Raw genomic sequence first — 17,544 nt, 5'->3', positions numbered from 1 at the left:
AGAGATTTCTTTTCAGTCCCAGAACCTGAGGGTTCTCTTGCTGTACCATAACATTCCCAAAGGCATCTCATGGTAAAAGAAAAGCAAGTGTGATGCCCAGCCAGCAGCCTTTTACTATATGCATTAATCTCATTTCAAAGCTCCCACCTTTCAACATTGCAAAGACAAATGTCACCCGTGAGCCCAGGCCTTCCTGCACCCCTCTCTGGGAGACCTTCCTTTGCAGCCCAGAATCAGAGGAAAATCAGTTCGTTATTACCCACAAACACCCACCTGGGTCAGAGTGGCCACCAGACAGAGAGACCTGGACTGCCATGAGAGGGACGACGGCTTTGCTTCATGGGGGCAGTTCTTCACTGCTGGCTCTGGAAGCTGGAAGCATCCCAGCATGCTATCTTTTCATCAGCTTTTGCCACTCAAATTTAATGAATTTCCCCAGGGGAGGTGGCTGTTTGATGAAATTAAGTCCCTTGAACTTTCAGCCTGGCTTTCTTTGGCTGGGTTGGGAGGTCAGGAATAAAAGGTGGGTGGGGGGAGGAATATTATTTCAAATGATCTGTAAGTTCCAACTAATAAAGCTTGTGGAGGTAGGCTCCTCCCTCAGAAATCTTAGGGATTTCTGCAAGTTTCTTTTGATCTGAACTTTCTCCTTGGAGTGGAGCCATGATGTAGCTTTGAGAGAATGCTATGAGCCGTGAGCTGAGCAAAGCTAGCAGAGTACTTCATTCAGAATCTCTGAGGGGAGAAGCCACATCTCTCGGGGTGGTGATCTAGAATCTTCTCGGCATGCAGCTGTACCTGCTTAATCCCTACACCAGATAGCCCACCTGTGCCTCTTCTGAGAGCTAAGCAGCAGCTACCAGAACACAAATGCATGAGGGGGAAGGGGGCATCCATTATTGACATTGGCTGGGTATCAAGCCCCCCTTCCCCTGCTGGAGCTGCACCCCACTGTCTTGTAGATATTTCCAGACAGTTTTTCCACTGACAGTTGCTGTCTGCTCTCTGAGAAAAGGCCAGCCCATCTTTGCCTTGGGTCTGTCCTCAAGGTTGTTTTGTGCCTGGCTTCTGCCTTGTCCAGGTCCAAAGTGGTGGGGATAGCCCAAACTTGTGATAGCTGAGCCTGCCTCGGGAAAGGCTGTGGCTCAGGCTCTCTGAATTCCCCCATGTCTCACAGTCTCCTTCCTGTTGCAGCTCCCTGGGAGAGGCCTGGGCCCAAGTGAAGAAGAGTCTTGCAGACGAAGCTGAAGTTCACCTCAAGTTCTCTGCCAAGGTAAGCATACCCTGAGGGTTATGCTTTGGTCTGGGTTGTGCTGATCCAGGGCTGGGAACTGTCCATTTGTAGTATTAGCCATTTCTGGTGGTGTAAATTTCAAGATGTACATATTAAGTCACTAAGAGATGGGAAGTGCACTCCTAGATCATATTTCCATTGCAGGAAAGGGGCTCCCTGTTTCCTGTATAGCTTTCTATGCTGGGGGTCATGAGGCTCTCTTTCAGCTCCTTGTCTAAGCGCCCATCCATGCCCTTCTGTCTCTACCACGGGAGCTGCTGCTGTGCAGGGGTCCATAAGCCAGATGGGGAGCTTTGGCAAAGTTCAGTGGTATTTTCTCCCCATTGCCAGGACCTCCTGTTCAGTTTAACACAGAGAGGGCAAGATGTGCTTTCAGAGTTGGGCACTGGTGGCTCGCACCTGTAATCCTAGCTACTCAGGAGGCTGAGATCTGGAGATTAAAGTTTGAAGCAAACCCAAGGCAGACAATTCAGAGACACTCATCTCCAATTAAGCAGCAAAAACAAAACAAACCAGAAATGAGCTGTGACTCAAATGACAGAGGGCCAGCCTTGCACAAAAGAGGGAGAGTGCCTAAACTCTGGGTTCAAGCCCCAGAATCAGCAGGGGCTTGCTCTCAGTTTGTATCTCTCTGTCTCTGTCTCTGTCTCTGTCTCTTTCTCTGTCTGTGTCTCTGTCTCTCTCTATCTCTCTATCTCTCTGTTTCTGTCTCTGTCCCTGTCTCTCTGTCTCTGTCTCTGTCTCTCTCTGTGTCTCTCTGTCTCTCTCTCTGTCCCTGTCTCTGTCTCTCTCTTTCACACACACACACACACACACACACACACACACACACACACACACACACATGAACACGACAGAATTCATGTCTCTTGATGTTATCATCCACCATGCAAGACAGCATCTCCACTCCACAAATGAGAAGAGCGAGAGAGATGATGTCCCAGACATTCTCCCACAACCAAGTGAACCCAGCCACAGAGGGGGCAGTAGAGGACCCAGCAAGTGGAGGATGTGACCCCTAAGCCATTGCATCCCACAGTGCTAGTGTTTCAGTAGGGGTGCTTAAAACCTGGGACTCTGGAGCTGGAGATGGCAGCTCTCCCACCTGTGAGTTCCGCTTTCAACATGAACACAGAATCATAACACCTTGTTCTTGAGGGATGCTGTGCCCTTCAGGGAATGGCAACAGTGGGGTGCAGGCAGGTCCCCCAAATAGTCAGGCTATTTAAATCAGTGTCCTCAGAGCAGGGTAGCTTTCACATTAGCCTACTCAGAGGCTTATGAAGAAGGATCTTCAAGCACCCCAACACACTTGGCCACAGGAATATCCTCTGGTTTTAGTCTCTCTGTCCACACTGGCAGTGTTGAGCTGCCCCAGTGTCCACCTGGTGGTCTCTTAGCAATTCCTTAAGAGGAAGGGAACCCCAAGAATGTGGGGGGGTTGCACACACATGCGCCCTTAGTCATGGAGCTACATATTCATGAACATCATTTTCAAATCTGCCCCCAAAAGATTTATTGAGATTCTACCCTGGAAGGTCGTCCTCAGCGGTAAAAGCTCTTTAAGAAATGTAATTTGGCTACGGCAATCTTCATGGCTTTTCTAGTCTACCCATCCAGCCTACTGCTAATCGCAACAAGTGGCTGGAGAGACAAGATTGCTTTATTCCAAAAGAGCTTTACCTGGCTCCAATGGAAGAAAGGAGCCTTGGAAAATTTTCCTGCTGCTGGCAGGAAATTTAATTATGCAGTACCAGCCACGCATTCACGCAGTCAGATTTGCGGGGACAAGGAAAGGATAAGAGTTTTAGCTCGGTGCTGTCTCCTAACAAGCTTTGCAAGCTAGGGCAAATCATTTCATAGCCCCGAGGTTCCATTTCTTCAGGTGTGAAATGAAAAGCTTGGACTAGACCATCACATCCCACACCAATACGTTTTACACGGCCACCCCCAGCATACATATACAATGCCTGTAGTCCCTCCCAGCCTGTTCATACACATTCATGTCTGTAGGTGGCAGAAACAGATGTTTCCTGACCCAGGGCCCTATCCTCTGCCTGAAACGCTCTGTTATCTTCTGTCCAAGTCTGCCTGTCCTCTTCTCTCCAAAGAGCTGGTCTTGGTCCATTAGAATGATTTCTGTGCTTTCAGTCATCACTCAGTGTTTGAAGAACACTGGATGTCTGAAATTGCTTGCAGTTCTGAATTTCCCTTGTTCTCCTCTCGAGGTGTGGGAGTGTAAAGGAGTGGGAAACAAGAAAAGGTTTGGAAAGGGGGCAGGCTCTTGGGGTGCTGGGCCAGGAAGTCTGCCGAGTCACACTGTCAGAAGGGACTTCTCACTGAGTCCCTAGTAAGCAAAGACTCTTGTGAGCTAACAATGGCCATTAAAAGCCACGAAGCCAGCTGTTTAAAGAAAAAGATTACATCTTTAAAAAGTGCTTAAGATACACTGGGTACCATAATTTATACCTAGAACCTAGAACCTAGCTACTCAGGAGGTTGAGATTTAAAATCTGTAGCCAGCTTGGGCAGACAAATCCATGAGACTGTTGTCACCAGTGAACTAGCAAAATGCTGGGTTAGAGTCATGGCTCAAGCAAAACAGTACAAAGTAGGAGGCCTTGAGTTCAAACCCCAGGATCAACACATGCATAAGCTTACACACACACACACACACACACACACACACACACACACACACTAACACACATGCACGCACGCACGTACTTATGACTGAGCCTGAGAACTCTCAAGTCACTGCATTGGAATCACCTCTGGCAGATGGCAGCATTGCTTCCTGTCACTTGGAATTTGGGGAAAGCCGATTGCTACATCGCCTTGGTTTATGCTGCAGAGCCTGAGTTGGGGCTTCATACTGAGCGTCCTCCCAGGTCACTGAAAAGTTCATAAAGGTCCGGCAATCACCTATTTGCCAGGTTTTCAAAGCAATCTAGAGTTTCTGAGTCAACAACTCAGTTAGCCTCCTCTTCCTGGCTGGGAGCTAGTTCCCATAGCAACTAAATTCCTCCGCTCCTACTCAGCAGATGTCTCCTCACTGTACATAGGTGCAATAGTGCCATGTCTGGCTATAATTGAACACCAGAGACTGGATTGCTGATAAGGAATTGAGGTTCACTTAGAACACAATTCTGAAGTCTGGAAAGTCCAAGATTAAAGGCACTTGGCATCTGGCAAGGGCTTTGGCACAGTGTCATACATGGCAAAGGGCACCACACAGCCAGAAACAGCCAATGTGTCAGCTCAGATCTGCAAATCTTGGGGTCCCATTGTGGGCGTCCTCCAGCCCAGCAATCTCGTGGAATCCTAATTGCCTGCCAAAGCTATCACCTCAACATGTTAATTTGAGGACAAAATGTTCAGCACATGAAATTTGGGGGACACAGTACAGAGCAATAGGAGAGGGTCCATCTGTGACATCTCACAAACACCACCAGGTGGGGAAGGGAAGTCCTAAGGGCTTGAAATGGACAGGAGACATTTACAACCCACCACAGGAAGGACCTGGAGGGCCAGAAGGCTCTCCCTGTTAGTTACCCCAAAACTGTGGTCTTGCCACACTGGGGATGGGCTGCTTAGACTCTGTCACTCTTTGCAAGCGGTGAAGGGAGTTTACAGTACTGTAGACAAGGTCAGACACTATGCCCAACAGTGATCAATACCAATAAATGAAAAAATAAAATAAATATCATCATCCCAATAACAACAAACCTCCAAAGATGTCTTGAGAAAACATTCTCCAAAAGAGGTGGAGTGGGGTGAGAAAAGGGGAAGAAACCAAAGAGAAAAGAGAGCAGGCACCCATGGCTCACGCCTCTAACCCCAGCTATTCAGGAGGCTGAGATCTGAGGATCGCAATCCCAAGTCAGGGCCCAGGAAAGGCTGTGAAGTTCTTATCTCTAATTACCCAGCACAAACTTGAGGTGTGGCTCAAGTGCCATCTTGAGTGGAAAAAGCTTAGGGGTCAACTCCCAAGTCCTGAGTTCAAGCCCCAATAAGAACTGAAGCAGGGGAAGACAGGAGAAAAAGCTGAGAAACTCAGTACCACCACCCAACTCCTCTGGAAGCAAGAGTCTCTAATCCCTGTCCCTCAGAACACAATATGGTTTCTTGGATGGGACCAACCGTATGCTGGTGCCCTTGAGTTGAGACCTTCCAAGGGTACTACTCAGGAATTTGCCCTTGTAAGTTCCCAACAGACGCAACCTGTAGGAACCTGTAGGTTCCTAGAGGTTTGCAGCAGGTCCCTGTCACCTTTGCATCCTAGGCACCTGGCCCACAGAAGATAGTCAGTATGTAAGAATCACCCAAGATCACCTAATTAAAGAGTCCTTTTGATCGCTATTTGTTCAGCTGCAGGTAGTGGTTCCTGGGCCAAGAGCTTGAGGACATCAATGGATGTGACATAGTTCCTGTCCCCAGAAATTCCTTGTTTAGAAAGCACAAGAAAGGGACACCATGCAAAGCCATTTGAGAAGTGAATGGCTAAGTTTAGCCAATTGCCAGGGCATATGTGTTATCCACCAAAAACGTGCAAGAGAAGCTAAAGACGTTTAGAAGAGGAAACACTTAAGTGATGGAGGAATTGGAAAATTCCAGGCTACTCTGTTTCTTCCAAAATATGAGTGGTGAGCCTGGGACCCAAGGTGGCGTGTGTACACTGCGGCCTGCCCCTTGTCCTGGACCAGCCAATCCCATCTCATGCAGGAGGAATTGGAGGCATCCCTCCCTCCCTCCTGTCTGCCCATCCTGCCACCACTGCTGTGCCCACGCCTGACTGTGGTTCTTCCCATCCTCCTCCCCAGCTCCACAGCGAGGTAGAAAAGCCCTTGATGAATTTCCGAGAGAACTTCAAGAAAGACTTGAAAAGGTGTGACCACCATATTGCCGACCTCCGCAAGCAGCTGGCCAGCCGCTATGCCTCGGTGGAGAAGGTGAGGGGCCAGGTGGCTGGACCACACAGGGAGGCCTTGGGGAAGGAAAGGGTGGGCTGGAAAGCCAGCTGTGGTCATATATATATATATATATATATATATATATATGCCACCCAGAGGCCTCTGTTCCCATATGTCAGGATAGTGGGGAGGCCAGAGAAGGCTCTGCTGTACAAGTGGCCAGTAGGATCATTGCCCTGGTGGAACAAGGGGAAACTGCAGGTGCACTGGGACTACGATGGGACTTGAGGCAAGGCAATCTGATGTGGTGCTGGTATCCACATGATTGCTCTGCCTGAGATCTCACCTGCAGAATCTCACCCTTCCGTGCTACCTGGCTGTTTACCTTCTGCAGGGGGAGTTCCTGGTAACTCACCTGAGAGATCACTTAGGCCAAGTCCACTCAGAAGTGGAACAGACAGGACTGGGCAAGGTAGGGCTGCAGCCCCTGCTGAGCCCTTCAGAGCCATGGTGGCATCATTCAAACAAACAGGAAAAGCAATGGGCTGGCAGTGACAAGAGGGACCCCCACCCACCCAACTCCTCATCCCCCCACAGACTCCAGGTTTTGTGAACAATGTCTCTGTGACTGTCACTGTACCACAGGCCCGGAAAGCCCTCACAGAGAGACAGAGAGACCTGGAGATGAAGACCCAGCAGCTGGAGATCAAGCTGAGCAACAAGACAGAAGAGGACATCAAGAAGGCGAGGAGGAAGTCCACACAGGCTGGTGAGGCCCCCCTCTCCCCGCCTGCCTGACCTGGCACTGGACCACAGGATGAGGGGAGGGCTGGAAATACCCCTGTGGGGAGCTGGCAGCTCTGCTATGCGAGTTTCCTCCCCTCATCACCCCCCCAGCACCTGGTCTGCTCTCCTATCTGTGACCAGGGATCTTAAAGGACAACATGTGGGGAGTGGAAGGGAAGCCAAGCAGTCTCTTCCCAGGCCCCAGTTGGGGCTGGATGACCACACTCTCCTGTCCTGGCCTTTCTGCTTTCCCACGCTGGTTCTCTGTCAAGGAGTGCAAATGTCCCTCCTGCACTTACTTAGAGATCGCAGAAGTGCACCCTCCAAAGCATCCTACCTTGCCCAACCCTCTAGGCAGGGATAGTTGATTCATCATCAGCCTTCAGAAGTGGCCACATTCCCCCAATGAGTTGGTTTCTGCTGCCACCTAATGGACAAATGTATGTACTACACAAGGGGCAAGGAAAAGGCTGGTTAGAACCAATAAAGCGGTTCAGTATCTGTCTCTAAAAGAAGGTAGGTTTTATGATATGCAAAGACAGCACATGTCTCTGGAATTAAGATGTGTGTTGTGGAATTAGTGTTTGGATGACATTCCGGTCCCTTTAATCTTAATTCCTGGTGAGTCTGTTATAATTGATCTTATTATATAATGAAGCAGCCACATTTTGAAATAAAATGGAACAGAAATAAGCTAACTCCCCCCAAAATTGTGATATAAGCATAACATTTGCTGTATAGGTCTGACAGTGCACAATGATAAGTCACTGGGTCCAGAGCATTATTATAAATCCAGAATAGATTTCTTGGGAATAGAAAGGATATCAGAGAAAGAAGTGATCTGGTTAGTTTAATTTACTTTTTTTTTAAAGCTACATGTTAGTATCTCATGCCTATGAGACTAGTTACTCAGGGGACTGAGATCTGAGGACCCAAATCACCCTGGGTAGACAAAGCCATGAAACTCTTATCTCAAATTAACCAGCAAAAAGCTGAAAGTGGTGCTGTGGCCAAGTGGTAGAACACCATCTTTGAGGAGGTAAAAAAGCAGCTAAGGAGCAGAGCCCAGTCCCTGACTTCAAGCCCAAAGACCAGAACTAAAAATAAAATTTCGGGCGGGGAGTTTGGCCTAATGGTAGAGTGCTTGCCTACCATGCACAAAGACCCAGGTTCGATTTCTCTGTACCACATACATAGAAAAAAGCCAGAAATGGTGCTAAGGCTCAAGTGGTGGAGCTCTAGCCTTGAGAAAGTCCAAGGACCGGGCTCAGGCCTTGAGCTCAAGCCCAGAACTGGAAAAAATGAAAAAAATTTAATAAGTAGTCATATTGCAAAAACAACGCAAGTACGTGGCAAAATACTTTAATTCTCCCACAATAGCACAAAGCATTATTTGCCAAAAATTAATCCCCATCAATTCTTCCTAATGGTTTATTTTTTTTACATTAGCTAAGCTTATTCAGTTCAATTGAATCATTACACTGTCTTTTGAACTTAGTTTTTTAATTAACATGTCTTAGAAACAGCCCAACATAATTTTTCCTAGATCTACTTATATATTCCTGTATATCAAGCTTAATTTTTACCTAAAATAATTACATTATTATTTTAACATTTATTTATATACATAAAACAGCTGAGGGACAGAATAAGCCCCAGTTTAGCCCTACCCTGGGGCTAACGAAGGGCAGGTGCAAGCCAATACTTCCTGGTGAACTTCTTTTAAGTCTTCCTAAGCCAGGCGCGATGGCTCACGCCACTCAGGGGGCTGAGATCTGAGGATGGAGGTTCAAATCCAGCCCCAGCACTAAAGTCCGTAAGACTCTTATCTCCAATTAATCACTAGAAAATGGGAAATGGGAAATGTGGCTCAGAGGTAGGGCAGTAGCCTTGAGTGAAGAGCTCAGGGACAGCGCCCAGGCCCAGAGTCCAAGCCCCATGACCCACACAAAAAAAGTTGTATTCATTTCAGTGAGTATTAATTTCCAAAGCACTTTCACAGAGGGTCCCTACCAATAACATCTATGAATATCTGCTCCCCAAATGCTTAGCTCTGCCTTCTTGGCAGTTGGTGGGCATGGTTGTTAAAAAGCATACTGTGAAGCCAGGCACTGGTGCCCCAAGCCTATAATCGGAGCTTCTAAGGAAGCTGAGATCTGAGGATCACAGTTCGAAGCCACCTCAGGCAGGAAAGTCTGTGTGACCTTTTTATCTCCAGTTAGCACAAAAAGAATGGAAGTGGAGCCATGGCTCAGGTGATTAGCGGCTCAGCTCAGTGATAGCACGAACACCCTGAGTTCAAGCTCCAGGACTGGCACAAAATAATAATGATAATGATTTGTTTTTAATTTACATTTCTCTATGAGCAGAGTTGAGCATTTTTTTAAGTTAGAAAATTGTTTTCCTTTTATTTTTCCCTGTGAACTGATTAGCTTCTATCTTCTCCCCATTTTTTTCTTTGTTAAGTAGTTAGTCTTGTTCTTGTTGACTAATTGACAGAGGTTATGCTTGGGAGATGAACTCTTTGTCACCTGAAAGTATAACTGTTTGCTAAAGTTATCGTTTATCTTAGAATTTGCTCTTTCCTTCCCTTTTTTTTTTTTCTTTCACTACTGGAGTTTGCATTCAGGGCCTTGAGCTTGCTAGGCAAGAACTTTATCACTTGAACCACTTCTCCAGCTAACTTAATTCTTTGTTTAAAAAGTAAACACAATGATTTCTTTGATAGTTATTCATCTCATTTTTGTCTCTATCTTTCTGTCCAGTATTTTCCCCATGGGTTCTAGGTTTGGAGAGTACTGACAGAATTTCCTTTCCAGGATATTCTTTTCTCTATTCACTTGGGTTTTGTTCCTACATTTTTGGGGGGTAGGGGTGGGAGAATACATGTGAGGAGAGGAAGGGGCTGTAGTCACGGCCATGGGGGTAGACCAGCCATGAGGACGATGGATGGAATGTGATGGCCGCCATTTTCTTTTCCAGGAGACGACCTCATGCGTTGTGTGGACCTCTACAACCAGGCTCAGTCCAAGTGGTTTGAAGAGATGGTGACCACCACTTTGGTACGTGACCAGACACGTGAACATGCCAGTACAGAGGCTGGCACACAAGGAGCCCTGAACCGTGTACACAGGGGATGGTATGGAAGTGACCAAAGTCACTAGATCTGTTCCAGTAGTTGAAGTTAAGACCTTGGTCTGGGACTTTCCATGCAGTCAAATCATTCATCTCTCATCCCTGCTGTATGAGTTCCTTGGGCTGCCCACTGGGGAGGAGTCAGGGTTATGGGGGACTTCTCTAACAGAGCAGACAGTGGCCACACATGGGTCCTTGACAAGGAGGAATGTAAGGAGCCTCTGACCAAGTCAGAAGGCCTCCCCGGCATGACCCTGACTATTTTGCCAGAAGTGTCACCTGATTGGTCAGGACCTGCCAGAAAAGGAACGTGGAAGTTGATTGATGAGAGAGGAGACTGTGCTGGCTGTTCACCTCGTGGTTTCACCACTTCCAGCCACTCCTGTCCATCTAACACGGGCCCAAAGTGGCTGCTTGCCTAAGGGCATCACCAGGAAGATTAGAGCTCTTCCCCCAGGTCAGTGACCTGGTTCTCCTCCTTGTTAAGCTCTCAATTAAGCCCCCTGCTTTACTCCCCTTTCTGCTTAATCACCTGGGCTCTGACCTAGTTATGCACAGCATAACAGCCTAATCCCCTAAATTCATACCAAAGACACGGAATCACCTAGAAATGAAAGGACAAGCCTCTGCTCCTCTTCCCTTCCACGTGGGCTGCTCCCCTTCCAGCTTACTGCTCCAGGTTTCTGCTCCGTCCTGTAGCCCTAAGGTGGGACAAATACACAAGGACAAGGAGTCTGAGGAAACAACAGCTCCCACATGCTCACCCCATTGCTCTGTCCTATGAAGGCACAGTCATTAAGAACACGGCAGCCCGTGGTGGAAAGCCTGGTTTCTCCCATATCTCCCTGGCTAGGAGAACAAGGCTGATCACAGAACCTGTCTATGAAAACCCTAGCGAGGACGTTTGGCTTTTCATCCCCACATTCGGCAGAGCTCTCACATTCAGGAAGTGGTGTCAGCCCCTTAACAACTCCTTCACCCCCAAGAAGCGTTGCAGCTCCATCAGAGCCCTGAGCATCAGAGGCAGTTGAGGACTAGCAGCAAGAGCCTTGTGTGGAGGGCACAAGGCTGGCTGGGACCTGCATTGTGGACAGGCCCTCGTGTTAGGGGATATGTTTAGAAGTTTCTGGTCTTTCCTGCCCGGGTGTTAGGGGATATGTTTAGAAGTTTCTCGTCTTTCCTGCCCGAGCAGGAGCTGGAGCGGCTGGAGGTAGAGAGAGTGGAGATGATCCGGCAACATCTCTGCCAGTACACACAGCTGCGGCACGAGACGGACATGTTTAACCAAAGCGTGAGTTCCTCCCTGCCCCCACTGCCTCAGGCCCTGACCAATGGGATCCTCTGTGAGCCATTGCAATAGTTAAAATACCTGAAGACATTAGTTATTAGCCATTGCAACAGGGAGGGGGAAAAAACCCTGAACAATTACAACTTCCAGATGTATTCAAAACACCCAAAGTCATTCTCATGGCCGGTGTGAAGACACATCTAGAGGAAGAGATCACTGGCCATTGAGTCTCTAAGATATTATGCCCTTTCATGCAGGCCTCTGATCTTCAGGGTGAGAAACAGAATCCACACCTGCCCTAGGCTCCATCTTGCAGCCTTCAGATGGGCTTCCCGTGGGTCCCTGGAACCTTCTAGAAAGGCTGCTCAAATCAGTGCTTGCACAGGAGCAGCACGGCTTGGAGGGGAACAGCTCTAGCTCATCTGCCACCTCTGACAGTGTCCCCTCCTCTCTCTGTCCCTTGCAGACAGTCGAGCCCGTGGACCAACTGCTTCGAAAAGTGGACCCAGCCAAAGACAGGGAGCTGTGGGTCAGAGAGCACAAAACGGGCAACATTCGCCCTGTGGACATGGAGATCTAGACATGCATGTGCAACCCAGGGGATCCTTCCTGGGAGAGAGGCTGGGGGGCACACGGAGAAAGGGTAGCAGCTCCTGCTGGGTGGAGATGCCCTCTTGTCTGTCCTCCCCATCTGCTGAGGAGAGGGGAAAGAGCTGGGTCAGGGGGATCCCCCATAGTCCCAGGCCATGAAGATGGACCCACAGCCCTGCCCTTATTTCCAAGACTAAGCCTCCCCAACTTCCTGCCCTGTGCTTGTCATTCTGAGAACAAACGGAGGCTGGAACTCTGTGGCCGCAACTCAGCTCCACACAGGTGGATGTCACGTGCTGCTGGCCCAGAGGGGAGAGATCTCCATCCAGTCAATGTCAGGGTCAGAATTGTGACCAAAAAGGCGCCGTTCAGCTCACTGCCCACACCCAGAATTTTTTTTTTTGCAGCTGCCCCCTCCCCCTGTTTTTCCCATTGCATTCTGGAAGCTCACATCTGGCTTTTCTTGGGTCACTTTTCATCCCCAGAGGTCTTAGGAAGGAGGCCTGGCTCCTGTCTTCCCAGACCAAGCCTTCCTGGAGAGGGCAGGATGGGACTACCTCATTTGGAATATCAGCCCCAAGTAAGAGCAGTGATTTGAATCCTGGTTCCTAGCAGATCAGGCATCAGCCTGAAGCCCCAATCCACCCATCAGCTCAGCGAGCTCACCTGCTCTAAAAAGCCTCTTTCCCTGTCCTGGCCCACTCCCCTGCCCGGTCCTCAGCTAGCTGGGAACAAACCGCAAGGCTTTGAGAGTAGAGACATCCTGGCTTAGGGCTCAGTAGGCACAGAGGGGCCAGCAAGGTTTCTGTCTGCCACTGTGTCCCCTGCACCCTGAGCTGGACTGGCCACTGCTCTCCCAGGAGTGTCATTGGGCTGGGACTGTCACATCAGGGATACAGGTCAGGATGCACCAGTGTGATTCCTTAGATGGTTCCAGCTTCTTGTTCATGACAGAGTTGGGAATGGCTATTCCTTAGACTGTCTTAGGACTGTGTCAGGTTGCAAACCATCTCAGCAGAGTCCTGCCACCTGGCCTTGAGTTCGCAACTCTGTGCCAGATCCTGTGCTTCTTTTCCTCTGCTCATCTTCCCAGAAGCAACCTGAGTCCCGTACAAATAAACATGCTTCCAGCCCTGAGTGCAGCTCCCCACCTCCCCTTCTGTCTTTTCCTCAGAAGCAACTTCTCTACCACATGAGCCTAGAAGAATTCACTGAGGGGCCAGGCAAAGAGAGGGAACTACAGGACATCCCATGGAGAACAGGGTAGGGAGGGCGGCAGATCCTGGCTGAATCCTAAAGCCCTGGGAATCCATCTTTCTTCATCTTTTCCATTGGTGACTAATGGATTTTACCCATCCACTCCCCACCAGGGCAGATTGGTTCCAGCATCAACCAAGGATCTTTCCTGTCTGACATGTTAATAACGAATGACTTCATTCATCTCCAGTCTTTCTACACCTTTTCTGTTGAATCAGAATTGCACTCTGGTGGTTTCTATTAGAAAGACACCTAACATACTAAAGCAAACTGAACCTTGTCCCTGGTTCTTATTCAGATATCCCAACCGAAAAGGCCAGCGTGAAGGTATTCACCAAAACCAAGGGCAGGGAGCCTCTGAGAGGATCTGAGCTGAGCTCAGGCTACCATATACCAGCTACCAATTTCAGGATATTATTTCTCGGTTTCTGTATTTTATACACGGGTGCTAGTGGTTCTTGCAGTGTGGCTTTGTGACCTAGTTTGTGGATGCTCGCCAGACACTCAAAGCCAGGATGACTCTGTACTTCATACCACAGACGTGTTGAGAGTAATGTGGCACAATGGCATTGCCTTCTCATTCCTGGTTGAGGTTCCTGAGCCTTCCGAGAGCTGTCTTGCCTCTTCCACATTAGCCCATTCTGAGGATATTCTCTCCTCCTCATCTTCCCCTCCTTGGCTTCCTCTCATGGGCCTTTCTGTATCACTTTCTTCATTCCGTAGTTCATGCATCAAGCCTTTATTTAAGGTCAGGCAGTGTGTTAAGATCTCACAGAATACAAGATGCCACAGGATGGTCGGCAGAGCCCAAGAACTCTTAATTCCTGGAGACATCCCTTCTCCAAGGAAATCTTGGTATTTACATTTACACCCTCTGCAGAAGATTTAGGTTTTCAGGGGTTCTCTTGCGCTGATTCAACTGCCTTCATTAAGTGTGTGTGTGTGTGTGTGTGTGTGTGTGTGTGTGTGTGTGTGTGTGTGTGTGTGTGTGTGTGTTAGGGCTTAGACTATGACAGAATCTAGCTTGGGCTTCTTCAGGGTGGGTGAGCATGCATTGTCCAGGTAAAAAAACAGGTGAAGGCTTCTGTGTGCGCCTGCCTGGGAGACCTGCTGCACTGCAGCTTTGTCTGAGGTTTTAAATCTCCAAAGTGAATGCATTCAAAGTGAGGTCGTTGCCATGACAACCGCCAGGAGATGCCACTTGTTACCTCTAGTGCTTCTGAGCAGGACTACCACACACAGGACATGGGGTGGTGTAGGTTGCTGTGACACAGAGAGCACCTTGGGCCTCTCTTCCCACTTCCACTCCACCTCCTCCTGACCTATTTCTACAATAGGATGCTCTGCGCCAGTCACTGGAGCTGATTAAACTGCCAAAGCCAACAGACCATGCAGATTCATCCCCGGGTATTTATTTCCATTTCCTTTGGGTGGGGGGAGTAAATGACCAGATTTAGATGGCTACATTAAAAAAAAATCTTGGCTGAGCCCAAGTCCCCTCTTGGAAACCCACGCCATTAAAATACAAAAGATATCAAAGACCCTGGTTTGTGTTACTCGCAGCTATGAGTTAGCTTTGACAGGGAAAGTTTAGACAGGAGTCCCAGGGACTTCTTCCTATAGTGAAAGCAGCAAAAAGCACTTCATAGATGTTAAGTAGAAGCAGATACGCAGCCTGCTGGCGTGGCTTAAATAACCATCTTACCCCCATAGTTCTTCCAACCCCTCCAAAACTCGCTGCGACCTTCTCTCTCCGGCATACCCAAGATACAGCTCGCCTCTCAAGCATTCAGCTCAGTGACTTTTGACAAACATATGTGATCTTGTAAGCACCATCGAAATTAGTACAATATTTCTGTCACTCCTCCCAAATACTTTCACATCTACATTGTGGTCAATTCCTTCCTCCCCACTTCCCGGACCAGCAACCCTGCCAGTGTTCTGACGCTGTAGTGCTGCCTTTTCTGGAATGCCATATAAATAATCATGCTGACATAATCTTTGACTCACTCACGATGTTGTATGTGACAGTAATGTGTTCCCTTTTTAGGGCTGAGTAGTATTCCATTGCATGGATGGACGATATTGCTTCTTTATTTAAAAAAAAAAATGAATCCTTCAAAAATAGTTGAGAACTCCATCTGATTTGCGTAACTGCATCCAGGCTGCAGTTCTCAGGCTTCTGTGCTCATCCACGAGTGCTCCTCAGCTGGGGAGGAATTTGCCTTTTGTGATTCGTGCTCACTTTGGTCCATGCAGAAAGCACAGATTGGATGGAAGGCAAAGTCTCAGTCGTTCTCTATCACAGCAGGAAAATCAGTGCCTTCCTTGGTTCTCAGTTTAGTCCTCACTGACCTGGAACTCTTGGAGCACTGGTGTCGTGGGAGACGCATGGTGAAATGGAGGTGTGGTGTTCAGGAACAGACTGACCCATCCCTGGGACACTTGCTGCCCACTGAGGGCACTGATTCTAGATGGCCTTCCAGGCACCCAGTGAGCATTCTGTCTCCACCTCTCATTTCTCCTTTGTACTCTATGTAGGATGAATCTGGGTGGCGGTTGCACAACTGGGCAGAGTTACCCCCAAAGCCTCCTGCCTAAGCAGGCACTTCTTCATGTAGACCCAAAGGAAGCCAGAGTTTCCTGATTTAAGAATGAAATATTTCCTCCTAGGATCATCCCTCCCTTCCCTTCCCCCACCTTTAAGTTGTTGTCTTTTAGGTTTGTGCCCCAAGAACCGAGGCAGGGATAGAAAGAGAGCCACCACACACAAGCCTTGTGGGCCATCTCACTGAGTTTATGCCTGTACACCAATACATGATAGCAAAGGTAGAACCCAGCCCAGCTAAGGTCAAGCCAGGCTGTGGTGTGACCTCCAAGACACCCATTCCTCCAAGCTGAGTGTGGATCATCATCCCCAGACCCAAAGGCAACTGGAACCCCTCTGAGTTGCACTGGGGACCTGGATTCAAGCCTAAGTGAACACCAGGGTGCCAGAAGTTAGTTTATGTGGGGGGGGGGAGTGGGGGGAATAAGGGAGGTCCCATGGTGACAGCCATGGCTACCAGAACTCTGGGTTGAATTTCACCTGGGAAGTCTCTCCACATTCCACTCTTCCCATCAGTTCTGTTAGGGCTTACCTGCCAGGAGGAACCAACGCCAGTTATAGGAGAGGGGGTGGGAAGGAGAGTGGACAGCTGCTAGGCTGGAAGACATTGTCTTTTGTGTTTGAGGGTGGTTTCCAGTAGGAAGTGAAGAGCCCACACCCTGAACTGCTTCCCATTGCTTTGTCACCTGGCCCCATCTCCCTCCCGGCCTCTGTGCACTCACCTGTCCACTGTGTCCTCTTCCCTCTATGAAGCTCCCTCAACAGATGTTCTGGGGAAACAGAGACAGGTGAGGGGCACCAGCCAGCCTGGGTGACAGAGGTCAGGCCCAGATCCGCATCTCTCCCTTCTTGAGGCAGAAGATGGCCACACATATCCCCTTTACAAGACACAAGCACACCCATAAACCCTCCGAAAGTGGATTTTGTTTTTCTAACAAAATAAACCTGCTTGTTTGGTCTGTTTCTCTGTAACTTTTGCTAAATACTTCATACATTTTTGTCATGTCCCCTAACAGTGGGTGGTGTCTCCCTGGCAGCACTCCTCAGCCTGGTATGAATGTGTTTATTCCACGTTGTATCTCCTCCCATCCTCTGGCTGCCTCCATCACTAAATCAAACCCATGTAATATAATTTATAAGTAACACTGTTGAAACTCTGACCCCAGTGGGGGTTATCACCCCCCCTTCATCCCCTCATAATAGCATTTGTGTGTATTAATGCGGAAGAATTAAATGTTTAAAGAGTTTAAATTTTGAAGGCATTTGCTATAGATAATTGTCCTATGTTATTATAAAGCATTTTCAGGAAGTTCAATGCTCTGACTTTTTTATTTTTTATTTTTCCTTCCAGCTCTGTGTACACTTGAGATGCTTAGATTTAACCCATGTAAAACAAACTGTCTGGAGACACTGGATCCCCCAGGGCTGCCCTCCTTCCTCACCCCTGCATATAAGAACTCTGTATTCCTCCCTTCCTCATCCCCTCCCCACCCCTACTGGAGTCCCCAGATCTCATGTCTGCTTGGTAACCTAACAGAGGGACAAAAGGCACCTGGTCACTGATACCCACTACTGGGCCTAACCCTGTTCTCTCTGGTGTGTCCCTATCTCTGTGGGTCCCAGTCCTCTGCCTCCTTTCCACCTTCCGGGCTACTGGGAATTGTTTCTGTTC

The 17,544-nt window shown here is 48.5% G+C and overlaps 1 protein-coding gene across 4 annotated transcripts in view; it reads left to right on the top strand.

The window, feature by feature from the left end:
• Positions 1 to 17,187, top strand: part of Gas7 (growth arrest specific 7) — a 197,099-nt gene extending 179,912 nt beyond the window's left edge. For all 4 annotated transcript variants that reach the window (XM_090349529.1, XM_090349531.1, XM_090349530.1 and 1 more), the window contains 6 exons: positions 1,195 to 1,273; positions 6,118 to 6,246; positions 6,853 to 6,976; positions 9,976 to 10,055; positions 11,321 to 11,419; positions 11,883 to 17,187. In XM_090349529.1, coding sequence (XP_090205655.1) covers positions 1,195 to 1,273; positions 6,118 to 6,246; positions 6,853 to 6,976; positions 9,976 to 10,055; positions 11,321 to 11,419; positions 11,883 to 11,996 — 625 coding nt within the window. In that variant the 3' untranslated portion in view covers positions 11,997 to 17,187. The remainder of the gene's footprint in view (positions 1 to 1,194; positions 1,274 to 6,117; positions 6,247 to 6,852; positions 6,977 to 9,975; positions 10,056 to 11,320; positions 11,420 to 11,882) is intronic.
• Positions 17,188 to 17,544: the final 357 nt, after the last annotated feature.

The sequence above is a fragment of the Megascapheus bottae genome, chromosome 17 (assembly GCF_031878675.1).
Source record: "Megascapheus bottae isolate mThoBot1 chromosome 17, mThoBot2.hap1, whole genome shotgun sequence".
NCBI lineage: Eukaryota > Metazoa > Chordata > Mammalia > Rodentia > Geomyidae > Megascapheus > Megascapheus bottae.
Note: the sequence above shows the minus strand (reverse complement) of the source record. Positions and strands in the feature narration are given on the sequence as shown.